At 33.4% G+C, this 21202-nt stretch overlaps 1 protein-coding gene and 1 pseudogene across 1 annotated transcript; one reads left to right on the forward strand and one right to left on the reverse strand.

The window, feature by feature from the left end:
• The first annotated feature begins 10158 nt into the window (after positions 1-10158).
• Positions 10159-15380, forward strand: LOC134259222 (uncharacterized; annotated as a pseudogene).
• A 2110-nt stretch (positions 15381-17490) lies between these two features.
• On the reverse strand, positions 17491-18933 carry LOC134259219 (uncharacterized). Its single transcript, XM_062741818.1, has one exon. It carries the CDS (start codon positions 18783-18785, stop codon positions 17907-17909), a length of 879 nt encoding a protein of 292 aa, XP_062597802.1. The 5' UTR covers positions 18786-18933; the 3' UTR covers positions 17491-17906.
• Positions 18934-21202: the final 2269 nt, after the last annotated feature.

The raw sequence follows: 21202 nt of genomic DNA on the forward strand, positions 1-21202 counted from the left end.
ACGAATCGTTAACTATAGTTTACAGTTTGTAAACTATAGTTTACAGACGATAAACTTAGCTTATCAATTGTGAAACTATGTTTAGCTAATTTTGGGAATTTGGCGTGCAATATTCAACTATATCATGGAAATTAGAAAGAAAATTAAATTATCCGCTTCCGTCGAGTGCATAATTTCTTACAGTTTTCTGTTGACCCCCCCCCCCCCCGTCCCCCCTTGGCGGTTTTTTGTATTTACCTTGAAATGATGTCAGAAAGGAGTAATTACAGGTAAACTTCGGTATCTCAACATCGGATATGTCGACAACCTGGGATATGTCGACGTCCGTCCTTGGTCCCGGCATTATTTATCATAAATGACGTGCAAAAACTCTGATATGTCGACCTCGGTAATGTCGACTACCCCGCTTATCTTGACGTATTTCACAGTCCCAAGAGCAAAATTTACCTGGTATATGTCGACATCGGTGCAATTTTCTGCTCTACTTAACCTAATTGTTTGTCAGCTGGTCGCTCGTCACGCACGGACGACTCCGTGTAACTCGACGTCGTCAGAAATTCACACCTTTAACACCCGTGTTTTGACTACATACTGCTCTGTAAAAATGTGTAGGAATCCCAAGCCCCCTCTTCGTCTTCAATACGTTAATTGTTTAATGTTCAGCGTGGGTAATTATCATTGGTTAATCTTCTCATTTCTGCGTAAATGTACAACCGTTTATTTGTGTCGAAATCTAACAAAACTTAAAACATTTTGTAAAAAAAAAAATAAAATAACCGAATAACAATGAATAATACATATACACATTAAATTCAATTTAAATAAAAAATTGTGGTAAAAATGCATTCAACATGAATCAATCAAAGTTACGACATGCACAGCCATTGCATCAGCCGTAATGCATATGTAACATCATAAAATTTGTTAAATGCCCAATTCCAATTAAATTTTGGTTTGAAAATGAAATAAAAATCAATGATGATGATTAAGAAGTAAAAAAGAAGTGAAATGAAATAATTTTAAAAATATACGCATGAATTTTTTTCCGTATCTCGGAAGTCGACTTTGTACCGTTCCGGTGTGGAGTTTATAAAGCGCATTTCGTATCCTGTTCTGACAGAGATAATCATAATGGCACGCGGATCGAATGCTGGATGGAAAACGTGAAATGAGATTTCGATAAAAAACACTACTGGCTTTTAAAACCCCTGTCCGTATGAAAATCCACTGTCTTTCTCTGTATCCTACAGCATTTTCACAGTAAGCTACAGTATATCTACAGTATGCTACGGTATGCTAGCTCTGTATATACAGTAAATCTCTGTATGCCATTGTATGTATCCCCAGCATGCCACAGTTACATACAGTAGGCCCCGAAACGCCTACAGTATGCCACTGTATGGCTACTGTTTCCTACAGACAACTACGGTAAACCACAGTATATGCCCCAGTACGCCCCTGTATATGTTCATTGAAGCAAAAAAAGAAGTTTACACTCTCCCAGAGCACTGTACGGTTACCTAAGATGTGGGATTATCAATTTAATACACAGATTTACATACCTTAGAAATTTTTTAGCATTATTTTAAACACATAGTTGTAATGTTTTTTAATTTGTTAGGAAACTTGTTGTGTTCTTTTATAACTCTGAAATAACTATGAAAAATTAATAAATCAATGCTTCAAAGAATATTTATCTATCAATTTTTAAAATTAATTATTTAATTATTCTTTGGTTTGATTTATTAGCTAATTAATTTATTTTGCGAACACTTATTTAATCCATAAAATACTTGAAATGACTTTGTAAATTTTGTAAAAAAAAAAAAAAAAAAAACAGCCGGGGGAATTATTGTTTTTTTTTTTTTTTTTTTTTAACTTATTGATGTTCTTAAAAAAAGTAATCCAATTAATTGCATGTAATCAGTCATTGCATAAAACTTTTTTTTTTAATTTCTAAATTGAATATACAAAGAAAATTATTAGTTGTATTCCCGAAAGATGGATTTATTTGGCTAATTTTATGTAAACAATTTTACGCTAAAATGTGTTTCAAAGTCTTTTTGAAGCATACTTATACTACTTTTAATTATTTTACTTCCGTGTTGGTAATCAAAATAATCGTCTCATTATGCACAATCTTAACCCGTCAATAGCTTTTTGAAACTTTTATTTTGTTTTGTATGACAAAAATCGAGCAGCTGCAAAGTGGACATGGTCGCTTTCTGTCACAAAATAAACAAGGTATAGTGATCAGTGAAAAAGACAATAGGTGTCATTACTGTGTACCCCATATCACTTGTAAACAATCAATGGCTTTGAAGTTCTTTCATAATCGTGTTACGGTTTTGAAAACCGATTTTTTTTTCAATCAAATCAAAGTAAAAATATGAAATTGCAATTGTCAAATTAAAATTGTGCATAATCTGACAATTATTTTGATATCCATCATGGACGTAAAATAACTGAAATTCGCTTTAATATACTAAAAAAATACTTTGTGACATAGTTTAGGAAAAAAACATTAATACAAAAGACCCTTAAAAATCTAACTTTGGGGGATATAAATACATAATTGATTATTTTGTTGTATTGTCAATTTAAAAAAATATAATCAAAGAGTTTGAAATTTTTGTGGTGATGAATTAGTTATTTATTTCATTAATTTAAAATTTATTTATTTTTCTAACACCTGCTTAATCCATAAAATACTTGGAATGGCTTTTTTGTACCTTTTGGAAAAAAAAAATTACACACACACACACACCTACACAACAAGAGTAATACTGCATTTAAAAAAAATAGTTTTTAAAATCAATTCAATAATTAATTTTAAATGGTTAGTGAATAAATAAATAAAACTGATTTAAAGCACGTATTAAATCATTGTAAAAGGAACAATATATTTTCTATTTAATTTTAAAATTGACGATACAAACAAATTCATTAATTATAATTCCGAAAGTTGGATTTATTTGGCTTATTTGATGTAAACAACTTTCCGCTAAAATGTCTTGCAAAGTCTTTTTGAAGCATATTTATACTACTTTTAATTATTTTATTTCCGTGTTGGTAATCAAAATAATCGTCTCATTATGCACAATCTTAACCCGTCCATAGCTTTTTGAAACTTTTATTTTGTTTTGTTTTGTTTGACAAAAAACGGTTTTCTCGCAAAGAGAAAATGTTATTTCAAACAGCCGCAGAGTGGACACGGTCGCTCTCTGTCACAAAATAAACAAGGTATAGTGGTCAGTGAAAAAGACAATGGGTGTCATTACTGTGTACCCCATGTCACTTGTAAACAATCAATGGCTTTGAAGTTCTTTCATAATCGTGTTACGGTTTACAAAACCGATTTTTTTTTTCAATCAAAACAAAGTAAAAATATGAAATTGCAATTGACAAATAAAAATTGTGCATAATCTGATGATTATTTTGATATCCATCATGAACGTAAAATAACTGAAATTCGTTTTAATATGCTTATAAAATACTTTGTAACATAGTTAAGGATAAAAATATTAATACAAAAAACCCTTTAAAAAATCTCTTTTTTGGGGATATAAATAATAGGTTATTTTGTTGTATTGTCAATTTAAAAAATATGATTAAAAAGTTTGACATTTTTATGGTGATAAATTAATTATTTATTTTATAAATTTTCCTTTTATTTATTTCTCTAATACCCCTTAAAACCATTTATTACTTGGAATGGCTTTTTAGTACCTTAAAGAGAAATAAAAATACACAAACACACACCTACACAACAAGAGTAATGCTGCATTTTAGAAAATTTTAGTTTTTAAAATCAATTCGATAATTGATTTTTAAATGGTTAGTGAATAAATAAATAAAAGTATTTTAAAGCACGTATTTTATCATTGTAAAAAAAAACAATATATTTATCTATTTATTTTTAAAATTAACGATACAAACAAATAAATTAATGGCTTAAAGAGAAATAAAAATACACAAACACACACCTACACAACAAGAGTAATGCTGCATTTTAGAAAATTTTAGTTTTTAAAATCAATTCGATAATTGATTTTTAAATGGTTAGTTAATAAATAAATAAATGTTTTTTACCGCACTTATTTTAATCATTGTAAAAAAAAAACAATATATTTATCTATTTATTTTTAAAATTAACGATACAAACAAATAAATTAATTATAATTCCGAAAGTTGGATTTATTTGGCTTTTTTAATGTAAACAAGTTTCCGCTTAAATGTCTCTCAAAGTCTTTTTGAAGCATATTTATACTACTTTTAATTATTTTACTTCCGTGTTGGATATTAAAATAATCGTCTCATTATGCACAATCTTAACCCGTCAATAGTTTTTTTGATACTTTTATTTATTTATTTTTTTTTGTTTGACAAAAACGGTTTTCTCACAAAGAGAAAATGTTATTTCAAACAGCCGCAGAGTGGACACGGTCGCTCTCTGTCACAAAATAAACAAGGTATAGTGGTCAGTGAAAAAGACAATAGGTGTCATGACTGTGTACCCCATGTCACTTGTAAACAATCAATTGCTTTGAAGTTCTTTCATAATCGTGTTACGGTTTTAAAAACCGATTTTTTTTCAATCAAATCAAAGTAAAAATATGAAATTGCAATTGACAAATAAAAATTGTGCATAATCTGACGATTATTTTGATATCCATCATGAATGTAAAATAAATGAAATTTGTTTAAATATGCTTAAAAAATACTTTGTAGCATATTTGAGGAGAAATAATTTTCATTTAAAAATAAAACAAAAAAAAAAAAGATCAATTTGGGGGAGAGGGTGTATTTTTAATCACTTTGTTGTCTTGTCAATTATAAATATAAATAAATATTTTTTTTATTTATTTTGTTTATTTATGTATTTGTAGATGAATTGATAAACAAATAAATAAATAAGATAAATAATTAGTTCATTTATTAATTTTGTAGTTTTAAAGTCATTTATTTTATTTCATTTTCACTTACCACTTCACCTTATTTATTTTGAGCCGTGTCTACTACGCAGCTCTGTATTTGTCAAGAAATAGAGCGATTTGTTTTTAAAATGATTAATTTCGTGCTGTTAATTAATTATATTCATTTTTTTCAAAGAAAGTATATCAATTTAAAAAACTACAATTTTCCAAAATGCAGCATTACCCCGGCCGTGTTTTTTTTTAAAGTTACAAAGTCACTCCAAGTATTTTATGGATTAAATAGGTGTTTCCAAAATAAATAAATAAATTAACTAAAATTAAATCAAACCAAAGAATAATTACGTAATTAATCTTAAAAATTGATAGATAAATATTCTTTGAAGCAACGATTTATTAATTTTTCATAGTCATTTCAGAGTTATAAAAGAACACAATTAGTCTCTTAACACATTATATACAATGTGTTTAAAATAATGTTCAAAAATTTCTTAGGTAAGTAACTCTGTGTATTAAATTGATAATCCCACATCTTAGGTAACCGTACAGTGCTCTGGGAGTGTGTAAACTTCTTCTTTTTGCTTCAATGAACATATACAGGGGCGTACTGGGGCATATACTGTGGTTTACCGTAGTTGTCTGTAGGAAACAGTAGCCATACAGTGGCATACTGTAGGCGTTTCGGGGCCTACTGTATGTAACTGTGGCATGCTGGGGATACATACAGTGGCATACAGAGATTTACTGTATATACAGAGCTAGCATACCGTAGCATACTGTAGATATACCGTAGATTACTGAGAAAATGCTGTAGGATACAGAGAAAGACAGTGGATTTTCATACGGACAGGGGTTTTAAAAGCCAGTAGTGAAAGATAATAAATAACATTTGTGAATAACTTCTTAGATTTTCTAATAAATGTAGAGGGATAGAACTACAGTCTACATGTAATTGAAGTTACACGTCTGTTTTACTATGCAGTAAAATTAAGGACATCGAATCTCAACTCTGATATCTCGACATCTGCAATTGTCCCGTCAATGTCGAGATAACGAAGTTTACCTGTATAACACTATTAAAAATTTTGGTAATGGTCAAATGTCGGACTACCGGACCGTCGGACTATCGGACCGTCGGACTACTGGGCTGTCGGACTATCGGACCGTCGGACTACTGGGCTGTCGGACTATAGGACCGTCGGAATACTAGGCTTGAAGAGTCCTAAGAAAACTTCAATCTTAAAGTAGGTCACTGTGACGTAGTTATGTTTTTTTATAGCGTTATTATTAAAAATATCCTCGGTCCTAATTGGCTAAGAATCATCAAACTTTGTCAGTTGATGCAACTTGGTTCTTAAGATACTTCGGATTAAAGGCTTCAAATAGAATTGATAGATTGTACAATTTATCAGAAGAGCGATTGAAGGCCCTTGGGCCTCTTGTTTGACTAACACAAGAAATCTGTGAGCCAATGCTCACTAGTAATACCCCCGCTCTGATGTAAATAAACACAGCTATCATGATAATGATCACATGTTCAGTTACAGGTAGATGCACAGAAAAAATTTGAAGTTGACGTTAGATTCATATCATATGAAACTTCCACCAGAGCAGTTCGTTTATAATATAAGTACCAAACTGAGTGCAGAGACGCAGAGGTCTATGGACAGTTTGCCTATACATAATTATAATATTGTACATGCATTATGTATGAAGAAAATCGGCAATGTAGCATGCAAGTGTTTCATAAGAAATTTTAAAAACAGGTCACGCAAATTTCATTTTATCAATGGAATGATAATTGGTTTGCAGCCGATTTTTGACGCTTGCCTCAATATATGTTTATTGTTTCCTTATTCATAGAACAATTATTTTTGTTCTTCTATGTACATGTATAATTATATTATTGTAAGACTTTGTAAATGTTGTATGGCTATTCAGATTTTTTGTATTGGAGAGGTCTATCTAAGTTCTTGGAACTTGTGTCCCTTCGACATATTGTCAATAGAATATGTTAAAAAAAAATACCACAATTTTTTCCACAGACCCCAGCTTCTCCGTGAAATGCGGCTTCAGGAAACATTAAAGAAACGTACTAGTTAAATGCCGTTCCAGATGTGCCACTATTTACTGAAGAAGAGTTGTGTAGCGAACAGATAACAGCAATGGTCTGTGGAGCTTATTCAAAGCGAGATAAGGCAAAGGTACGTTTTCAACTCAATTGGTCTTCTGCTATCCGTCGTGCGGTGTGCTTCATATGTATAAAATTCAGCCTCTTCTCTGCAACCGCTCAATCAATTTCGGCTTAAAGCATCTAAGGGTGAGGGAAACAAAAATTACGAATTTCATTGCCTTTCCTCCCTTGGGCCTGAGGGATGGTCAAAAACCACTTATATTAATGCAATTTTTGATTTTTTTTTTTTCGAATTCCTGGACATTTTAAATTAATCTTTTTCTTTAAATGAAGAATGATTGGAAAGGCAGGGAATCATACACTGCAATTTTATGTCCTGGCGCCTCTCCTCATGAAGGAAGCCAACCAGCTGTCAATCATAATGCGATTGGTTGATAAGCAACAGCTCAGCCGGTACCAGCGGACAGCATACCGTCGCATCGATGGAACATTATTCGAGTTGTGGTCGGCGTAAGAGAAGAACACCATCACAACCTCTTTGTTTCTGTGCAAGGTTGGCCATATCATCACCCCTTCCATACCAAGACCTGAGTAGTAATTAATTATTTCCTGGGGCATAGTGATTATTTTTTATCATAAGAAAAAAAGTTGAAAATTGTAATTTTACACTAAAATCAGTTCATGGGGATTTTATTTATAAAGAGCTTTTGAAACTCAATCCCAACAAGGTACAGGTCTATCACTTCTGGCATTGTTCCTGATGATATTAAAATAGCTATAATCAAACTTTCATAAAAGGTAGTTCACTTGAGGTTGGTTATTACAGACCTGTTAGTATTTTGAATATTGTGTTTCCAAGGTTATAGAGAGGGCTGTTAATATACAACTTGTTAAATTATTAGATCAATATAAAATGTTGTATGAATTTCAATTTGGTTTTAGAGGACATTTTTCTAATAAAACTTGTTTAATACATTAGTATGATTTTATGAAAGGAAATACATCAAAGGGTGTGCAGTTTTCGTATTGCATATTTTATTTCGATCGGGTTCGATATTCTGGTTACACTAATTATGGCGGCCAAGCGGTTTGCCTGGCGTTTTGTCTGTTAAGTTTGGTGTAGTTGGCCTCCGTAAGGAGTAAGTTTTATATTGTTTTACCTGGATTTATATCTAACTTGGTCATCTGTATCTTATAGTATTATGCAATATTTTTTATCATGTTTAAATTCTGCAAATACAATGTTTTGCAAAATCGCTTATTTTCAGCATGCGATAGACATAGTCCTGTTTAGCTCACATGTTAAAGTTACGCTTTTAATTTTGTATATTTGTTTTTCGATATTGATATTTTGTCAAATTCTAAATGTGCTTTTCACTCTCTCACAAGGTTTGTCAAATAAACACTATATTGAAAATTCCTTAATTCCTGGCCATTTTGTATAGAGATTCGCCAGACTAGGAAGATGACAGCTCAAGGATCTCACCAGTTTGAGGAAAGTGTTTTAAGCTTTACATCAAAGCTATGCATGATTAAAATAGACATTGATCGTATTATTTCTGAGTGAGAACGTGGTGTAGAGCTCGCACAAAGTCAAAAGATTATTGAAAACGTACAGAAACATTTTGAAAATTAGGAAGTTCTTAGTAACAGTTATGAAGCATTTTTGAAAGGTCACAGACCTGTAGAAAGTGAAAATGAACAGTCTTCACACAAAGTAATTCTAGCATCTTTACATGCAAAGACTACTTCTTTTATCGAACAGTTACAGACCGCACTGCCGAAGATGGAGTCATCCAAGGCACCGTCATTAGTTCCCTCGAACATATCGGGAAGATCAGGTTCAAGTCACCTCACCGCTATCTGGATGCAACATACTGCCAATGTTGAGAAAGCGAAGGCTCGTTTGAAGTATGCAGCTGAGCTCATTAGACAAGAAGCTGCTCTGAAAGCTAGTAGGAACCTTTTGAACGTGAAACGTGAGCTTGAGGAAGCTGAATCTGGACTAAGTGCAATTCTTCAAGTATTTGACTTTTCTCAATCAAGCTCAATATCTATGGAGAGCGATCATGGCAGCTACAAACCTTCTTTGTCATCCAAGCTCCGTGTGCTTCGTTACATACAGGATAACAACAATGATCGCACCCCTCCTCCGGAAGTTCCGGCTGAAGTGAACCTTCATGTGTTTAATAACATCATTAACATTTAATAGTATCATTCACCACCGATTGTAAAGAGCTGTCCGTCTAATATACGAAATACATCGATATCATCTTCACGATTCAAAAATTGATAACATCTTTTATTATTATTTATACAATGCTGATATATAGACGGATCGTCTGATTGTTGTCAATTTCATTGTCCGTGTGTAATAAATAAAACAAATCTTTTGAAACGTTCATAAGCTCTATACGTTTAATATATTTTAAATCTAAAAGACACATCTATTGCATCATTTTCACACAGGGCCTTTCAAATATGAAGGGGGGGGGGGGGGGTAGTGATGACTGATATATTTATGATCGGGTTCCTTTAAGCTTGGAATGTATATAAATAACAGGTAAATAGATTTCACAAGTTACCCTCCAGACCTTGCAGTATACAGACGTATCTGCTCCTATAAAATCCGGTAACTCATTTTTATTCACTACAACTCAGCATCGTTTATTTGTTATTCATTCATTTTATTTATGTAACGTCGAAATATAAACACAACACTTATATGAAGATTGTAGGTAATACCGCCGACGCACGGGAAATGTGGCGAACTATGCCCTTTCACAAGGTGCGCCATTTTCAAGTATCGCGTACAATCACATAATTTGATGAGAATACAATATGGTACGACTTAATATATTGCTTATTTACAAGCAATAGTTAGCTCGTACCATTGATTACGTGTGATCTCGGACAAAACAGAGTCGGACTAGCTATAACCAACTCGGCCTATAACGGATTCGGTCTATACACATACTCGGCTGAAAACTAACTCGGCCTTAAATAGAGTCGGCCTATCGCTAAAAACAGTAAGATATATATGTGATATAACAAACTTTTATAGCATATGCTTGTACCTGTAAATCAGGGACCTATATACTAACGGGATAGGCAACTTCTACAGTTTCCTTTGCCTCTTTCACGAAATCACGTGAGACGCGAGACTTCGCGAGAAGTGAAGATTTCCAGCGACGCCATATTGAATTTTTTTAAAACTAGTGCTCAATTTTCAACAATAACGTCCTGAAATTAACAGTTACATCGACAATTTAGTCAGGTAAGTGTTTTCTTAACTTCATTGATTACCATTGATCATATTTCAAACACCCGCGATAAGGTGTTTACATAGTAATTAAGATAAGCGGTCAGGCGTGGAGCCTCGTGGCTATGTTTACAAACACAGCGGGTGTTAAGAGGCATCAAAGGGGGTTTTAATGCTTGCAATTATAACGGAAGCATATTCTTAACTTAAATACAGTATATTTCAGCAAATACTATTGAGATTTTTGTGGAACGTTTCATAATTACCGTCACTAATTGGTCAATTTCTGCAAACCCAAAAGCGAAAATGGGGACATCAAGATTTTTCTAAAAACATCTTCATTTGGAAAGAAAATTGAAAATTGTCGATTTCGAATGTGAAAATGAGTATAGAATGATGGATTTATTTAAAAATTTGTATCTTCTAATATTTTATTAAACGAAAGAACTAGTCTCAAAGATGGGCATTTTTCTGTAGCGGCCATGTTTTTTTAATGAGAATGCAATGCCAAGGTGGTCTTCGAATTTTTTCTTAAAACTTGAAGTATAATGCATTGAAGTAAAAGAAAGTTGGGTCAATTTGAGTAAAAATGAATAAAGAATGGATTTTTAAAAAAAGAACTAAGAAATATTTGCACAATATTTTGTAAATGGTGGTTAAAGTGGTGATTATTCCAATATTATATAGAAAAATGCCAAGGTGATCCTGCGATTTTTTTCTTCTAAAAACTTAAGTATATTGCCTTAAAGTTAGAGAAAGTTTGATCAATTTGTGCTAAAATAAGAAAAAGATGGATTTTTGTTATTAAAAGAAATCAGTAATAATTTTTAAAGTATTATTTTAAGTGGTCATAATTCCCCAAAATTAAAATTATATCTACATGAAAAACCTCAGTGATTCATATGAAAATATTAAATATTCCTTCAGATTTTTTCTCAAGTTTAATTTTTTTCAATTATAGTTAATCATGTTTTCCTATTATTACATTTTGAATGAATACAAAGGCAGAAATTTTATAAATGTTGTTGTTCTTTATACAAAAATTATTGGTGTATGCCAGATTTATAGAAATTTTTATTCTAGGCGTTACTAATCATTTAAAGAATTAATACAGGTTGTCCATAAAAATTTCCCTTCTTGACCCCCTTCTTGCATATTTAATCTACCTGTACAAACTTCCCATCCATGATAAAATCAGCCAATCAAAATGAAGCATTATCTATATCAGGCATTTCTTTTAAAATCAATGAAATGTTGAATATTGGGTTTTTAAAATGACAATTAAAAAATAAAAAAAAATTGTTGTAAGATCCATGCACAGAGAATAAACCTCATACCCTAGCCTGTTACAACTGATATCTAATGATAATCTAGGGAAAAAATTGACTTATTCTCTAATTATAACATATAGCATATAATATAGTATACCCAGTGTTTTCCTTTTATTTCAAAGTAAAGAGTTAGAGATCAGTCGTAAAGTCTAGGGTATGAGGTTTTTGAACAAAATCTCTGTGGACCTTAGAACGAATTGTTATTTCAAAGCGGCATTTTTGTCAATTGAAGTGGTCAATTTGGCCGGTTACCAGTTCTAAGGGAAAACACTGTATACCAGAAATTTTATTTTCCTAGAGCTTAGTATATAAAATAAGGAACATACCGGTATATGTTTACTATAATGTTTACTAACTACTACCTGGAAAAAGCTTGAACTTGATAGGCTAGCTACCCATACGGAAAAAAAGGGCAAACAAACTACTATAACAAATTACTAACAAACCACTATGGTTTGAAAGTAGTGTAATAGTATAGCAAATCACATGCAAATGAGCTAACAAACTATACTCTAACAACTACTATCAAACCACTCTTAACAAACCTATTAAACCACTCTAACAAACTACTATCAAACCATTCTAACAAACCACTATCAAACCACTCTAACAAACTACTATCAAACCATTCTAACAAACTACTATCAAACCACTCTAACAAACTACTAACAAATCACTGGTAACAAATCCATCAGCAAAACACTGTAGATTTGAATTTTCCTTTACAAATCCACAAGTCCTAATTGAAAACACCTAAAACAATCACATTTTGAAATATTCAACAAGTCTTGTTTCAGAGTATTTCAATTCCAGGATTCACAAGTTTAGCCAATGCAAGTGCAACATCCAACATGTTTCCTTTTGTTTAGGAGATGCAATTCCAAGTCAATGTCCATGTACTTATCACATATTCTCCTTCATGTTGTGACTACATCTTCATAGTATTTTTCACCAAAAAAAATGTTCTTCAAGCTGATGATTGACATTTAAATATTTCCCTGCTTCATCTGGCATGGAAAAAGCTGCAATATTTCCTTTTTTCTGACCTCATTGCAACTTTGAAAGACATCTTTATTGTCTTATTTTCAAGTATACTTCCCATAATCCAATGCATAACTGATCTAAACTAGTATAGGAATTATAGGTCAATCTGAAAATAAATAAAAACCCAAAGCTAGTAAAAAGCATACGCATCCACATTCACAGAAGGTTAATTACTTCATGACATGCATTAAATACCTCTTCTGTATCCAGATCCATCTTTTAATAATGTTAATTGCTGCTTTTTTTCCAGTCAGGGATCATATATATAGAATAATACTATAACAATTTGAATGTCCCTTCACCAGTTCCTTTGTTTCTGACCTGCTTGGTGGTTTGAAAATTGGCGCAAATAGTTATAACACCGGATGTAAAGAGATAGCTGTTCTTGGAAACTTCAACAATTTTAGATAATTCAACCCTAAACACATCTGTAAAGTAATTTCCCATGTGGTTAGATGCAAATGCTATACTAATAAAACACTTTTGCAAGATACCAAGTCTAACAAACTATAAAGAAATCACAATCACCAGAAATGAAAGACTAACAAACCACTGCAGCTATTTTTAGAAAAAGTGGTTTGTTAGTGGTTCATTAAATGCTATACTATCAAACTACTTTAACAAACGACAAAAATATAGTTTGTTGGTAGTTTGTTTGATGGTTTGATAGTAGTTTGTTAAAAATCTTTTCCGTTTGGGTAATAATAAGTTTGTCATGTTCTGATAGATCTCAGTTCTTCAAGTTTTATTGCTACACTGCAGTGGATCAAAGATGTTATATTTTAATTAGATTGATACCAACAATTCTTAAGCAGTTAGGACATTTTGTGTGGTTTGCACTGCTTGTAAGGGCTGACCTAAAAAAAAAAGGGCTGTAAACTTCAAAGAGAATTACTTCATTTAGACTGATAAAATTATTTTTTTAAAAATATTTATAAAATAAGAATTTTTACACTTTTTATAAATGCATGAGCAGATCTAACATCTAAATGAAATTGATATTTGAGTACCTTTCTGTGGGAATATATATATATTTTTGAATATCAGACAAAAATTATATTAGTAAAATAAAAGTAAATGGAAAATTAATGAAATTAAAAAAAAATCCTTCCCTTCCTCCCTCCTGGGACTGAAAACCCCAGGCGCCAATTCTAAACAAACTTTTTTTTGGGGAAGGATGACCTTAAAGAAACATTTTATATGACTGAGCATAGGGTTCATGAACCTGAAAGCTATTGTAAATTAATAGCTACAAATAGAATTCTTAAATCCTAAATACAGTGTAAGCTTTTTTATTCCAGAATGCCTAGAAAGCGGCGGAATTCTGTAATGCAGAAGAAAAAGTACCACTACAAGAGGGCCCGAGACGAACAATCCTATGTACAGTTGGAACACAATTATGTCCGAAGTCCCAGTGAGGCTCCAGAGACTGAAGGAGACAGATCCCCTTGCTCAAACTGTGAATCTGATGGTGAAGACTCAAGTGCAGAGGAAATGGACATAGACAATTTGGATTTGCATGCAGGCATCCTTGTGGGAGAAAGTGTTGAAGTTAAGACAGAGGAAGTGACAGATCCATTTGAAATTTTACGATATGAGTTGACTGAAAATGTGCCTTCCCCGTATATTATGGACTTCAATGAAAAGCAACACAGTATTGAAATTCTCCAGCTCTACAGACGGGAACACAACACAGCCGTGAAGTTATCTCTTGTGATCGGGAAAGACTGCCATGTTCAGCTGTATGTTCATCGGACATTAGTTCCTGAAACCCATGATTTTTGGAGTGAGCTTTCAACACACGTCCACAGTGCAAGTGATGTTTTCAAGATTCTGGAAAAACTTTCAGAGTATGGAGTGTGCGTTGGAGACCCAGATCCAGAATTTCAGGAATTGACACCAGTTGGATGTGGAATCTCGAATGCCTCATCACCAGAAATTTTAGCCTACCGTGAAGGTGACTTTTGTGCTGTCCAAGGGAATTTGTCATATTCATCTACCATCAGATCTTCCCCAGTGTCTATGCTTGTTCTTGGTGCCAGATGTCCCCAGTGTTCAAGCTATCGTCGACAGTTGAAGGCACGGAAAATCCGACAGGAAAAAGAAGACAGGAAAAGACATTATCTTTGAGCAGCACCTATAAACATACTGATATGAACAGGGATATGCTGATAAAGAAGTTAGAACAACAAAAGGAACAAATCAAGTCCATGCAACACACGATTGATAAGATGAGAAGAGACTGTGATAAGGAGATCATAAGAAATGGCATTTCCATGAATTCCATCCAAAATCAGGAGGTATGAGATTTGATGGCTACCTGTGAGGAAGAGATGGTGGCAGCTTATCCTGACTGCAATTCGTTTCAACGTCTCTTTTTGGAACAACAGAAAAAGGCAATTAAACATGGAAAAAATGGTATGCGTTGGCATCCGACAATTATTCGATGGTGTCTCTACCTCAGGCAGAAGTCATCAAAAGCCTATGATGCTCTTAGAGACTCAGGATTCATCACACTGCCAAGTTCAAGAACTCTCTTTGATTACACTCATTATCTAACCAGTGCCCTTGGTTTCCAGCCAGATGTTGTCAAGTTATTACGAGAGGAGTGTGAAAAAGAGAGATGTTACAGGAAGAATGGAAGAGCTACACCGGCATTTTGTTTGATGAGATAAAGATCAAAGAAGATTTAGTGTATGACAAACACTCCGGAGAAATCATAGGCTATGTGAAGCTTGGGGACATAGGAGATCAACTCTGTGCATTAGAGAGAAATGTTAGCGGAGATGCAGGAAACTCTAGTGTAGCCAAATGTATCCTCGTTCTGATGGTGCGTGGAATTACGAGTGACCTTAAGTTTCCATTCGCAGCTTTTGCTACTACAGGGATAACAGCAGATTTCCTTTATCCCATCATTTGGAAGGCTGTTGAACTTTTGGAGACTGTGGTGAAAGTTAAGGTGCTATTTCTCACCTGCGATGGAGCATCACCTAATAGAAGATTTTTTAATTTGCACAGAGTTGATGAAGATGGGATTGTCCATTTCACTCAAAATCCACATGACCTGTCAAGAAAAATCTTCTTTATATCGGATGTACCTCATCTGGTTAAAACAACAAGAAATTGCTTCAGCAACTCAAATTCCCACTCAAATACCAGGAAATTATGGAAGGATGGAAAAGACATATCGTGGCTACATGTGCTGAGACTTTTTGAGGAACATTGTGAGAACAATCTGTATTCCACCTGCCCAAAGCTCACACGATTACATCTTGACTTGACAGCCTTCAGTCGAATGAAAGTCAGTCTAGCGGCCCAAGTGCTTAGTGATACTGTGGCAAATTCACTTGAATTTCACTCTGATGATACAGTGAGTGAGACAGTGAAATTCATAAGGATTATGAACAAATTCTTTGACTGTTTAAATGTAAGGAATCCATTTGAAGGCAGAAATAAACGGAATGCCAACCTGGACCCTTACCGATCCACAGATGATGTGAGATTGGGATGGCTTAAAGACAATTTCCTTGATTACCTCCAGGAGTGGAGAAATTCTGTGAACAACAGAAGGAACCTTTCAGATTCACAAAAAGCGTCGATGCAGCTAAGCTACCAGACCTTGAATGGACTCAAAATTTCTACTCTGTCCATCACTGAGTGTGTCAAGTTCATGTTGGACAAGGGAGCATCCTATATATTAACCCATTGCTTCAACCAGGATCCCCTTGAACAACACTTCGGCCACTACAGACACAAAGTAGGCCATAACAACAATCCAACTGTGTTTGAAGTGAAGAACATTCTTACGCAAATTAGAACTGTAGGTGCTTTGGCTTTGGGGCCGAAAAGAGGCAATATTCAGAGGGATGAAAATGTGAACATTGCTGACATTAACAACAACAAGTTGCCCAGGAGGAAGCCTATGAGGATGTAATTCACTCAGGACCAAAGTGTGACTGTCCCAGAAACTATGAAAACCTTATTGTACAGCTGTAAATGTTGACATTTTGCTGTTATTTATTTATTTATTTATATGTCTTGTTTGTTTTTGTTTTATCATAGTTGTTAATTGTAATAAATTATCTGTGAGGATGTAATTCACTCAGGACCAAAGTGTGACTGTCCCAGAAACTATGAAAACCTTATTGTACAGCTGTAAATGTTGACATTTTGCTGTTATTTATTTATTTATTTATAAATATGTCTTGTTTGTTTTGTTTTATCATAGTTGTTAATTGTAATAAATTATCTGATTTTCAGTTGGTTTTATTTTCTACAGTAAAACAAGTTCCCTTCTTGCTTTACAAAAGAGCTTTTAACTGAGACTAATATCTTGATGCAGTTGTAAAATCTTCTACAGAATCCATTATAAATATTACCTGCATTATTAAAAATGCTGGTACATTATTATATATATCTTTTAAACTCCTTTCAAAGATAAGTCCCAATGTTAAATTAATGTGAAAGAAGAATGTATTTTGCAAAATTACACTTTGGTCTTGGTCACAAGTTCTTTTGTATTACATAATCCTTTGAGAATTTGATACCATGCTGTCAAAGCTGCAGGTAGAATCCATGGAATGTCACTGTGACATCTCCCTGAACTGGTGTATACAGTTCTTTAAAGATACACAGACACAGACTTGAAATTACTATTATTTCAAATTTTCTGTAAAATATTACAACATGTTTATCATATTTATTCTAATAGTATTTCACAAGAAAATATAATAATAAAAAACTTTATTTTATTTGGAGGTTATGGAAACTTTGAATTTCTGGTTTGATTGACACGTCCTTGAATTTACACAAATTATTATTTTCTTCTGAGTCCATAAAAAAATGGAATTTTTGTTGTATATTGAAAGTTTGATGAAAATCAACTTCAAATCTGTGTCTTAGTACCTTTAACATAGATATTGCCTCAGCAGTGTGGACTGGTAATATTCCACGATTTGTAATTCATTAATATTCAAAAAATACAAATTGAATCCCCACTCCCCCCTCTCACTGGACAAGGAATGACACATTTTTTTTTTTTACAAATTTATTGAATAATAATATCATTGGTTGTATCAAATAAATAGATCTGTTGAAAGCATATTCATCATTAATCAACATAAAGTACATTACTACAGGACAAAAAAAGCACACAAGTCAGATAAAAGTTCAGCAGAAGGCATTCACAATTTTCAAAGTGGTCAGTTGCTGGTCTTTGCTTTCAGCGCCTGTCGAAGACTGTCACTCGGTTTCACTGATTTTGCATTCAACTTCTTGCGAAGAAGTCGGGTCACAGCATACCCCCTCACCGTGGTGAACACACATACAATGTCTTCCAAGAGTGGTAGTAAGTCGGTCTCCGGAAAATCACCATACAATTGAGTCATGTAATGTTTCACCATGAATGAATCCATCATCTTCTCTTTCACTTCACAACTGTTCAATGAAATAGACTGCAAGTTGTCAAAGTCCACTATCGTCCTGATGGTGTTCTCCAGTTCCCTCACAAGCAGGTAGAATGCATCTGTTGGTCTCAATAAGCCACCACGAGTACTTTTAGTCAGCCACTTGTCAAACTCAGCAATGAAACTGGAGTTGTTTTTTTCACATGTTAACTTCTCCAGCATCTGCAGTCGCTCATCACGGTCTTCCTTCTTCTTCCTGAAGCTTTTCTTCTTTAGACTTCTCACAATGAAACCACAAATGTAAAACAGAATTTGCTGGTCATTTTGGGAAAGTTCCTTTGACTGTTGCTCAGACACAGTTTTGTTTTGTTCAAGCAAAGTGTTCACAATCTCACAGGGCAGGTTTAGAATGTACGTCTGAAGAAAGTTCACGATATCCTCGCTCTTCTCGGTGCAGCCTCGCTCAATGAATTCTTTCACACAGTCGCGCTGTAAGATGGCTGATAATCTAAGGGCATGAAGTTTGGTATAGAAAACCTCCCTCGAAAGGTTGTGACACAAGTTCAGGCTGAATATGTCTGTTAGGTGGTTCACGAAAAAGGAATCCAAGAATTCCTGGGTGGCACAGAACACGGCAAGACGCACAGTCACAGTATCACCGAACAACTGGTACATAGGATCTTCTTTAATCTTCTGAAGAGTTCTGGTGCTGGCATTACGGATTACCCCATCAAAGTCAGGAGTTGAAGTTGGCACAAATTTTATTTTCTCACTCACTGGTGATGTCCGTTCTTTGGCTCTGTGGTCACTGGCTACAAATAAAAATGTACATATTTAGTAACAAGAAGACAATGAATATATATAGTTTTTTTTTTCTTAAAATTAGAAAAAATAGATTTCAATTACCAAGTGTTTGATTTAAATAGTCATAATAGGGGCTTAATTTCTAATAACAAGAATTATTTAATGACAGGAAATTCAAGTTGAAATAATTCCTGATATCAAATTAAAAAAGATTGTAAATATTTAACTTTTATCCTGGGTTTGTTGTGTTGTTTTGTAACATGACCCCTAAAACCAGAGATGGTTTTAAGGATTTTGTTACATTCTGGACACTGGTAACCAAGGTGCTCTTGTGGTGGATTCTTTTCAGGTGATGAGCCACTGGCATTGTCATCGTAGTCTGTGTAATCACCTAAAAGTACATCTAGATCAATATCACCATCCCAAGACAAAAAGTCCTCTTTGAGGCCATTTTGATAGCACAATATCACGACAATAACGAAACACACTGCTGTGCAGCTTGGCAATTTTAATTTTTATGTCTCTATAAAAACACCTAACTGCATACCCCCTGCTCATCGTTAACACCTCCCCGGAGTCTTAAAACAACACATGAGGGGTTCAAACACACTTACCAGGTAGTATGCATTATCTATACGTCCCCGTAATCAGGTTCCTGCTGTAATTAAGTATATATGAAAACACTCTGACTAGGGACCCGTGTTTATTTAAACCAGCCCCGTTAAAACGCCAATTAAATCGTTTGAAACAGAAAGAAAACGTAAAGCTTTTAGCCCGTTAATTAATTCTACCTTCCAAACATAATAAAAAAGCCATTACCACATCAATTAGTCGTTGTACGGCCAAAATGATCTTCTGTACAGGTTTTGTTTACATCGAAGTCGCTTCCATTTTAAATCTCGCTTATAGAGTTGAATTAGCATATGAATAGGGTCTTACAAGATATCGCGAGACTTGCAAATGTTGCCTATCCCGTTAGTATATAGGTCCCTGCTGTAAATAGATTAATATTTTAGCTCATATTTTTAAATAAAATAATGCTGTACCGACAAACCACCCTACTCGTCTCTGATCAATGTAAATCGTATGTGCCGCATTATTTAATGCTATATTATTTGGAGTTAATTGGGTTTTTTCTGTATATATTTTAATTTATTTATTTTCTAATCTGCACTACTCATTTTGTTACTAATAAGTTATAAATCATGTATTTGGAGTTTATGTTATCTTTATTTCAATTTGTTTTTTCAATCTGTGCCAGCTCTTCCGTTTGCTATAAACCAAATATAGCATTTAATTCTGATGGATACATCAGTGCACACTTTAATAAGTGAAAAATCATGATCTCTTTTTCAATTATTATTATGCCAAATAATTACCCAGAAATGAAAAAAAGAAACGTATTTGTTCATCAGGTTTATTTGTTTTCAGCATATGTTGATTTCACATGATAAGTCATTAACATTTTAAAATTACATATTCAATTTATAAATAGCATGTGTATGTTCAACATCATCAGCAATTAACATGCATTCTCTGTAAGCACCAAAAAATTTACTATAGGGCTTGGAAACGACATATCTCCGATTTTGATGAAATTTGCACCACAGGTGCACCTTGGTACAAAACCAGCAAATATGGTGTTAGAAGTTTCCCACGTGCACCCGGTTGCCATGGAGACGATCCATTGAATTTGGCCATTTTGGCCATTTTTGACCAAACAAAAGCATGAAAATTGAGGAAATATGAATGCATTTTTGTCTTTATGTAGTGAACTCAAATATGAATCTTTGTATCATAAGAAAACATCAATTGTTAAAGAATACAGGGCATATAACCAGTTATTCCAGAATTGACCCCACTCTTAGAAAATGGTTCGGGAAAATAGCATAGTTTCTCAAAATGTGAAAAATGGAAAATTTGGCATTTTTTGAGAAATTTAAGGCTAAATAAAAAAAATTGTCTACGGAAATTTTTTAAATCATATGCGTGCCGTCAAACGTCAGTATTAGTAGTGTCCCCTCATGAAAAAATTGGAGTGGGATCTCAATGCTATTTTTAGTAACATGTATCTAAAAATAGACATATTTCAGAAAAATCCAAAAAATGAAATTTGGGCAGAGTTTTAGATGCCATTGCTAGGTAATTATGAAATATACTGTAAAAGTCAATGTGCTAATGCCAGAGACTGGACACCAATAACTACCATGCATATTATTTTCAGGGATTTCCGTTTTCTATTTATAGCTTCAAATGCCTAAATATAGACATGTCTCATAAAATGATGA

Source organism: Saccostrea cucullata, unplaced genomic scaffold (genome assembly GCF_032062105.1).
Source record: "Saccostrea cucullata isolate Sc308-1 unplaced genomic scaffold, CSIRO_AGI_Scuc_v1 ctg3534, whole genome shotgun sequence".
Taxonomy (NCBI): domain Eukaryota; kingdom Metazoa; phylum Mollusca; class Bivalvia; order Ostreida; family Ostreidae; genus Saccostrea; species Saccostrea cuccullata.

Coding starts and splice junctions, on each gene's coding strand:
- LOC134259219 (XM_062741818.1), bottom strand. CDS start 18,785: ATGTACCAGTTGTTCGGTGATACTGTGACTGTGCGTCTTGCCGTGTTC.